This window comes from Zonotrichia albicollis, chromosome 23 (assembly GCF_047830755.1).
Source record: "Zonotrichia albicollis isolate bZonAlb1 chromosome 23, bZonAlb1.hap1, whole genome shotgun sequence".
Taxonomy (NCBI): domain Eukaryota; kingdom Metazoa; phylum Chordata; class Aves; order Passeriformes; family Passerellidae; genus Zonotrichia; species Zonotrichia albicollis.
In genome coordinates, this window is record NC_133841.1 from 3,777,508 (window position 1) to 3,785,552 (window position 8,045).

Sequence of the window (8,045 nt, forward strand, 5' to 3'; positions counted from 1 at the left end):
TGTCCCCTCAGCCCCGGGCCGCTCCCCGTGTCCCCAGCCCGGTTCGGGCCCATTCCCGAGCACGGCCCCGGCGCTGGGATGCGCTGGCCCTTTAAGGGCCTCCGGGCCGCTAGGGGGCGCCATGCGAGGCGAGGGGCGCACGCGCGGTGGGCTCTGCTCGGCGCATGCGCGGCGCGGCAATGCGGGTGGTGGTGGGTGAGTGCGGGGCTGGGGGAGCGGGAGCGGCGGAGAGAGAGAGCGGGGCGTGAGGGTGCAGGGGCCAGAGAGAACGGGGCCCGTGAGGGAGCGGCGGACAGAGAGAGCGGGAGCCCGAGAGGGAGCGGCTGACAGAGAGAGAGCGGGGCCGTGAGCGAGCGGGAACCGTGAGGGTGCAGAGTCCGTGAGGGAGCGGGGGTCTGAGGGAACGGGGCCCGTGAGCAAGGGGTGGCCTGAGAGAGCGGCGGTCTGAAGGTCTGAAGTGGGGGCCGTGAGGGAGCGAGCCCGTGAGGGAGTGGGGGCCCTGATTGAGCGGAGGCCCTGAGGAAGCGGGGCCGTGAGGGAGCTGCGGCCTCAGGGAACGGGGGCCTGAGGGTGCGGGGCCGTGAGGGAGCGGCGGACAGAGAGAGCGAGGCCCGTGGAGGTGCGGGTGCCTGTGGGAGCAGGGCCGTAAGGGAGCAGGTCCCGTGAGGGAGCGGGAGTGTTGAGCGGAACGAGGTTTTGGACACGGGCCAGGCGGGCTTGGGTTGTGGGTGCTGCCCGCTGGCTTGGAGCCAAGCCGCCGCTTCCTCCCCGGCTATGGGAGCTGGCCATGAGCGCGGGCTCTGCTGCGGTGATGCAGCCCCAGGCACGGGCTGCCTTTTCTGCAGAGGGATGATGGCACAGGAACACAGCCCTGATGTTCTGTCTCTCTCACCAGGTGGTGGAACAGGGTTCGTGGGCAGAGCCCTGACCCAGCTGCTGCGGAGCCGAGGGCACCAAGTGACCCATGTGTCACGAAGAGGGGGCACGGATCGGATCAGCTGGGTATGAAATGAGAGCGGTCACAGCAGGGCGAGTGTGACAGGACTGAGAAACCAGGCTGCGTGCCGTGGCTTTCCATGGCATGGAGGGACCCTGCCAAGGGAGGTCTGACTCCTCTGGGTGTCCTTTTGCTGGGTGTTCCATGGGTCACAGTCATTGGAATGGGTACTGCTGTAGCTCTAAGAAGCAAAACCTTCTCCATTTGTGCTGTCTCTGCAAATGTCAGGAAGAAACTGGGTGAAGTTCTTGGGAGCCTGCTCTGCTTATTTGCAGGGAAGGCTTGATCAGAGGGGTGGCCTGATTTGTCATGTCTGTCACCCCTGCCTAGGAGGAGCTGTCCCACTCCGGGCTGCCCCTGTGCGAAGCTGTGGTCAACTTGGCTGGTGAAAATGTCCTCAACCCTTTCCGCAGGTAACTTGATGTTCCATAGTGCTCTTGAGTCAAGGTGGAGTCAAGACAAGCCAGTGTTGTCAGGGAATGTGGAAAGGGAGGAAACAACATGACCAGGAAGCTCTTGAGTTGACCTTTGCACCCTCAAGTGCCCAGAACATTTCTGTGGGCCTGGTAGGTTCTGAGAGACCTTTGGAAGAAAAGTTCCCTCCTGCATCTACAGCTAGAGGCCAGAAACATTAGTTCCACATTTCCAAAAGAACAATGGGGGGCATGCCTACATCCAAAGTCTGACTTCTGGGAGGAGCACCAGCTTTGCTGTCTAGATCCTTTGCTGACTTTGAAGGCAGTCCAAAACCTTCAGTCTTGTAAGGGAAGAGCCACCATCTCCCAAAGTTCCCCTGCCTTTGTGCTGTAAGATGACATGTCCTCCTTTGCTGTGAGGTGAGGGGAGTTCCTGTGACCTCTCCTCAGTGCCTTGTGCACGCTGGCCTAGAACAGAGACTGGACAAAGCTAAAGAATAAAGCAGGGATTTATTAGGAGGATGGATGGATCCACCTTGGGCAGCACAGGGCTACACCCAAGATGAACCAAAATGGTCACAAAATGCCTCACTGGTCACAGGGTCTCTCACTTTTATAAGCTCTGCTCCATTTGCATATTGGAGGTAATTGTCCAATTACAGAATTACAGAATAAAGAAGGGATTTACTCGAAGGATCTCCTCCATGGATCCACCTTGGGCACTACAAGAGCCCAGCCAGGGCTGCACCCAAGGTGAACCAAAATGGTCCCAAAATGGTCCCAGAATGAACCAAAATGGTCACAAAATGCACGACAGTTTTGTGACCATGAGGTCTCTCACTTTTATAAGTTCCGCTCCATTTGCATATTGGAGTTAATTGTCCAATTCCAGGTTTGGCCCATGCAGTCCCATCCTTGTTTTTCTCTCTCCAGCCCACGGTGTTTGTGCTCTTGGCCTGAGATTTGGCTCATTTGTCCTTGGTCCCCAGCTGGAGCAGGAATTGTTTTGTCTCCCTGCTCTGTGCACAGACCTCACCATTCCATAATGTGAACCCAGAGCCACCCACTAAAGCAGCACAGAACCTGAAAAATATAAAAACTAAAACCTGAGGCATCACCCTGTGCTTGTGAGCTGGTGTTGGCTGGGTCCCCCGTGGTGGCAGTGTCCTGTGAGGTGTTTGATCCCTGGCTCTCCCTTTCCCAGGTGGAATGATGACTTCTGCAGGGAGGTCGTCAGCAGCCGGGTGGAGACCACGAAGGCCTTGGCCAAAGCCATCGGTGCTGCTGAGCAGCCTCCCCGTGCCTGGGTCCTCGTCACTGGCGTAGGTATTGGTTGGGCCTGGCCAAGGCAGCACTCCTGCTGACCTGGATGGGCCTTGCCTGCAGACAGTTCCTCAGGAGCACCTTCTTGCCTTGAAATGTCAGCTGTATTGCCATCAGTGTCACTGTGTTTAGGCAAGCCTTAATAAGCTTTTAATGCTGCCGGAGAGGAATTTGGCTCCCTGTGCTTTGTCTAGGGCAGTTCTGTGTTTTCCTGTGAAAGCCTTTAGGCATCTTGTAGAATCAATTTGTGTCAGTAAGGCCTTCTGCATAATCTCCAACTTCCTGCTTGCTGCAGTCTTTAAAGCTGAGGTTTATCTTTAAAGCTGCCATGGTTTAAACCTTCCAGCCAGCTCAGTGTGTTGTTTGTAGGCCTGTTTGGGTTTTGGGGCTGCCTGAGTGTTAGTGCATCCTGCTGAACCTGTAGAGCACATTGGTAGTTCAAAAATTTGTTAGCATTGCCATTAGACTGTGCTGTTCATGTTAGGATATCTCTGGTGGAGTGATCAGAATCCCAGAATGGTCTGGGTTGGAAGCAGCCTTAAAGCCCATCCAGTGCCACCCCTGCCATGGACAGGGACACCTTGCACTGTCCCAGGGTGCTCCAAACCCCATCCAGCCTGGCCTTGGGCACTTCCAGGGATCCAGGGGTGGCCCCAGCTGCTCTGGGCACCCTGTGCCAGGGTGTCCCCACCCTCACAGGGTAGATTTCCTTCCTAGCAGCCAGTCTAAACTGACTTTAAATTTGAAGCAATTCCCCCTTGTCCTGGCACTCCAGGCCCTTGTAGTCTCTCTCCAGCTTTCTTATAGGTTTCCTTCAGGTACTGGAAGGTTGCAATTAGGTCTCTTTTCCAGGCTGAACAATCCCAGTTCTCTCAGCCTTTCCTCACAGGAGTTCTGGGCTCCTGGAGGCAGAGAAGGTCTGATGGGAAAGGGGGGCTTGGTGTGATCATTCAACCCTGACCCCCTTTCTGCTGTCACCCTGCAGGATTTTACCGGCCCAGCCCCACAGCTGAGTACACTGAAGACAGTGCAGGAGGGGATTTTGACTTCTTCTCACGCCTGGTGAGCTCGTGGGAGGCTGCAGCTCTCATCCCTGGGAGCCCAACTCGTGGTGTTGTGGTGAGATCAGGTGAGATGGGGCATCGTGCTTATTAATGGGGATTGCTTTACTGCTGGGAAGAGCTGGGTAAGGGGGATCAGTTCTTCTCTCTTTCCTTGTTGGGGTGCTGTTCCAGCCAGCCCCTTAAGGATTCTCCTGCTTGTTGGTGTGGGTGTGGAGGAGGTTTTGCCCTCTGGCAGCAGCAGCTGGTGTCACTCTGTTCTCCCCACAGGTGTGGTGCTGGGTCGAGATGGCGGCGCAATCTCCCAGATGCTCTTGCCTTTCCGCCTGGGACTCGGAGGCCCCATGGGCTCTGGACTGCAGCCCTTCCCGTGGATCCACATCCAGGACCTGGCTGGGATCGTGTGTCACGCCCTGGAGACGGAGTCAGTGCGAGGCGTCCTCAACGGCGTTGCCCCGTCCTCGCCTGGCACCTCCAATGGCACCTTTGCCCAGGAGCTGGCGGCAGCGCTGGGGCGCCCGGCGCTGCTGCCGGTGCCCGCCTGGGCCGTGCGGGCTGTCTTTGGGGCAGAGAGGGCGGCCATGCTGCTGGAGGGACAGAGGGTGCTGCCCAAACGCACCCTGGAGAGCGGCTACCGCTTCATCTTCCCTGAGCTGCGTGCTGCTCTCAAGGACATTGTGGCTTGAGGCCTCCCCACCTGAGCTGGGCCCTGTTTGTGTGAGTTCCCCATCAAAGAGGGGAGCCCTGCCCCCTGACACTTCCCCATCCACGTACAGCAGGGGTGAGCAATCCTCTCCCCCTTATCTCACTGTTTAGGAATCATCCCTCTTCCTGCCACCTGAGTCTTAACATCACCTGCACTTGGGGAAGGGCAGGAGCCCCTCACAGGACTGGGACTGTGGGATTGCCCATCTCCCCTTTGGCATGGTGTGCGTGTGAACTGCTGGCAAAGCAGCTGGGGGTGTCCTGACTTCTGAGAGATGTGGCAGCAGGAAACAGTCCTAATGCTGTTGTAATTCCTCCATGGTACTGAAAGTTGCCCTTCCTGTTTTTCCCCACGATGACAGGCAAAGCAGAACAGCTAAAGTCTCTTGGTGTTGGTGGCTGTGGGAGGAGATGCATCTTAGAGTGCTGAATACAAATTGCTTGGAGACTCTGCCCTCTCTTGTGGCTGGTACCAAGTTGATGTCTCAGTACCTTCAGCTATGTCTAACCCAAAGAGTTGCCCCCTTCCAGGGTTGCATTCCCCTTGTGCTGTGGCAGGGATGAGGGAGAGCCCTGCTTTGCCAGCCTCTAGAGGAAAGGGTGACAGTCAGACTGTGGCCCCTGGACTGCTTTGCCTTGGCTGAGTGCCCATCTAACCTTGAGCTCAGGAAAGCTGGGTGGTGCATCCCTGTGTGAGCTTTGGTCACAGCTTTAGTCCAAAGGAGCATTTCAGTATTGCCTTCCTTGTGCTTACCTCACACCAGGGTGGTTTTCTTTTATTGATCCCATGAGGGGGTGCTGGTGTTCAGGTGTTCCCCCTGACTGGGCACTGAGGATATCCCAGCTGCCTGGTCTGCCTTGGGAAGCAGAACCTCTTCCCTTGTACAGCAAATTGCAATTCTGTCATCTCACAGTGACAGAAAATGCATCCATGTGCTTCCCTTGACCCACTTCCATATCCCAAAGGGGGTTACAGGGTGTGAAGTCCACAGAGCAGTGAAGATCATTGTAGCAGTACTTCTGGGGAAATACTCCTAGCGTGATGTAAGCTGGGGCTAGAAAATTCTATTAAAAGGCACTTCAGGCAGATAAAGATCTACACTTTGCCATCCACAACAGCAGCAGTCCACTCATTTCTGGTTTATGCCAGAGTAGCTGAAGGATCAGTTGTGGTGAAGTCTAGATGAGTCTCCTGTCTCTGTTCAGTACATACTGGAGACATCTGTGTGACATCTGTGAGCAGGCTGAGCCTGGAGTTGTGGTCTCATTCTGGCAGAGCTGAGTGATCTGCGCTGCTGCCTTGCTTTGGGGTTAGCTCTGGGCTGACTGTTAAGCTGCAACACAGTATTAAATACAGCAAGGCTTAATTCAGAGTTTTCTGTAGCAGTCGTAGTTCTGCACCATTTGTATTGTTAATCTGCTTTAAACATTCTTTCACTAATTGTAAGACACTGATTGCCTAATTAAAGTTGGTATTTCCCTTCCTTGTACCCCTTGATTTGCACTGACCATGGACTTCAGTAAAACCTTTGATTCCATTTTCCACAGTGCTCTCCTGGAGACACTGGCTGCTCCTGGCCTGCGTGGGCATACCCTGCACTGGGTACAAACCAGTCTGGGCAGCTGAGAGCCAGGTGGGGAAGGATTAAACCCGGGTGGGGAAGGGTTAAACCCAACTGGTGGCCCATCAGAACTGGTGTTCCCCAGGGCTCAGTACCTTTTAGTCCTTTTTAGTGTCTTTCACCAGTGATCTGGATGGGGAGGTGTGGTCACCAATTGTGGTGTTGTGAGGGTCCCCAGAACAAGGTGAGAGATGAGAATTGACTCCAAGTTCTCAGTAGTATGATATATTATATTAATTATATGATATGATATGATATGATATTATATTATATTATATTATATTATATTATATTATATTATATTATATTATATTATATTATATTATATTATATTATATTATACTATATTATACTATATTATAGTAATATACTAAAACTATACTAAAGAAAGAGAAAGGAGACATCGGAAGGCTGGACAACAATGAACAATAAAAACTCCTGACTGACCAGAGTCCCGACACAGCTGCACTGGGATTGGTCATTAAGTTAAACAATTCACATGCTGTGTAAACAATTCTCCAAATCACATTCCAGAGGAGCAAAACATTGAGAAACTGAGGCTTCTCATCTTGCCAGGAGTAGAAATCATGAAGAAGGGGTTTTTCATAAAATGCCACCATGACAAGGGGGTTGAGTGCACTCTTAGTAAGCTGGCAGACCCAGCTTGGATGGCATTTTTGGGGGGGTGGGAAGGCTCTGCAGAGGGCCATGGGGCGGTGCCAGTGGCAGGAGGCTCATCAGGGCCAAATGTTGGCTCCTGCACCTGGGTCACAACAAATCCCTGCAGTGCTCCAGGCTTAGCCCTGAGGGCCTGGAAAGCTGGAAGGACCTGGGCATGCTGGCTGACAATGGCTCAGGATGAGCTCAGTGTGCCCAGGTGGCCAAGCAGGCCAGTGGCACCATGGACACATGAACACAGAATAGAGATCCCTCACCCAGTCAGGAAATCCTGGCTGCACTGAGCAGCAGCAGGGCACAGCCAGACAAGAGTGGTTCCTCCCTAAACATCCCTAGCAAACCTTGGAACCATCTGAGATGCTTTTCTCCCTCCATTCCATGATGGATCCTTTATCCCCTGGGCATTAACTCTGCCTCAGGCTGTGAGCTGACCCCAGAGCTGTTCCCACTGACCCACTGGAACAGGTCCCACACCCAGCCAGGGGCTGCTGCATCTCCTGGCACAGCCCTTGGAAGAGCTGGATCAGTGTCCTTTTCTCTGCTTAGGTTCCTCTCTGGTTTCTCTACCTGCTGGTGGGTGTCTGTGCCCCTTTGTGCATGTGTAGACCAAGCTTTTATTGTATAACCAGAAAAATTCACTTTGTAAAGGAGCAGAGAAGTGTTTTAATCACTGCCCTGAAGGCTTTACTGATAAACAATCCTGTAGCAATGACTGAACTTTTTTTATTTCAAAGCACAGTTGAACACAAGCTCCAGGGCAGCAAGTTGTGAGAGTTATAATTTGAGAGTCTGTGGTTATGAGAGTTATAATTTGCATTTTTTCATCTTGCAAAGGGAAGGAGTCACTACACTGCCATGAAAATTCCCATTTTAGTCCTGCTCCAATTATCACAAAGTTCCTTCATCTGCTCGTGTCCTCATCCACATGACGTGAAGCACTACAAGAACTTTTTAATTAGCCCCAAGGTGACAAAATCTAGTTTTGCTAATTATATTATTGTTATTCTTTTTTGAATGACCAGAAGCGCAAGGTGATTTGGGATTTTGCTTTCTTTTTGAATCCCATCATTTCCCTTCACAAAGTCATCATGAATTCTATAAGGGAAGGTTGTTGGAGTCCTCTGTTGGAGGTAGGTTTGCAATCATCTCCTCTGAATAGAGCTGTGCTGTTTTATCTTGTAATTTGAGAATGAATTCTTGTAGCCTGTGTGAAGCTGGATCACAGAAACAGGAGTTTGCTGAA

At 52.9% G+C, this 8,045-nt stretch overlaps 1 protein-coding gene across 1 annotated transcript; it reads left to right on the forward strand.

The window, feature by feature from the left end:
• Window positions 1-128: 128 nt before the first annotated feature.
• Window positions 129-5,992, forward strand: SDR39U1 (short chain dehydrogenase/reductase family 39U member 1). Its single transcript, XM_074557508.1, has 6 exons — window positions 129-195; window positions 896-1,002; window positions 1,328-1,410; window positions 2,618-2,739; window positions 3,722-3,865; window positions 4,068-5,992. Exons 1-6 carry the CDS (start codon window positions 165-167, stop codon window positions 4,481-4,483), a joined length of 903 nt encoding a protein of 300 aa, XP_074413609.1. The 5' UTR covers window positions 129-164; the 3' UTR covers window positions 4,484-5,992.
• Window positions 5,993-8,045: the final 2,053 nt, after the last annotated feature.

Coding starts and splice junctions, on each gene's coding strand:
- SDR39U1 (XM_074557508.1), top strand. CDS start 165: ATGCGCGGCGCGGCAATGCGGGTGGTGGTGG. Junction 1,003..1,327: donor GCACGGATCGGATCAGCTGG/GTATGAAATGAG, acceptor ACCCCTGCCTAG/GAGGAGCTGTCCCACTCCGG. Junction 1,411..2,617: donor GTCCTCAACCCTTTCCGCAG/GTAACTTGATGT, acceptor TCCCTTTCCCAG/GTGGAATGATGACTTCTGCA.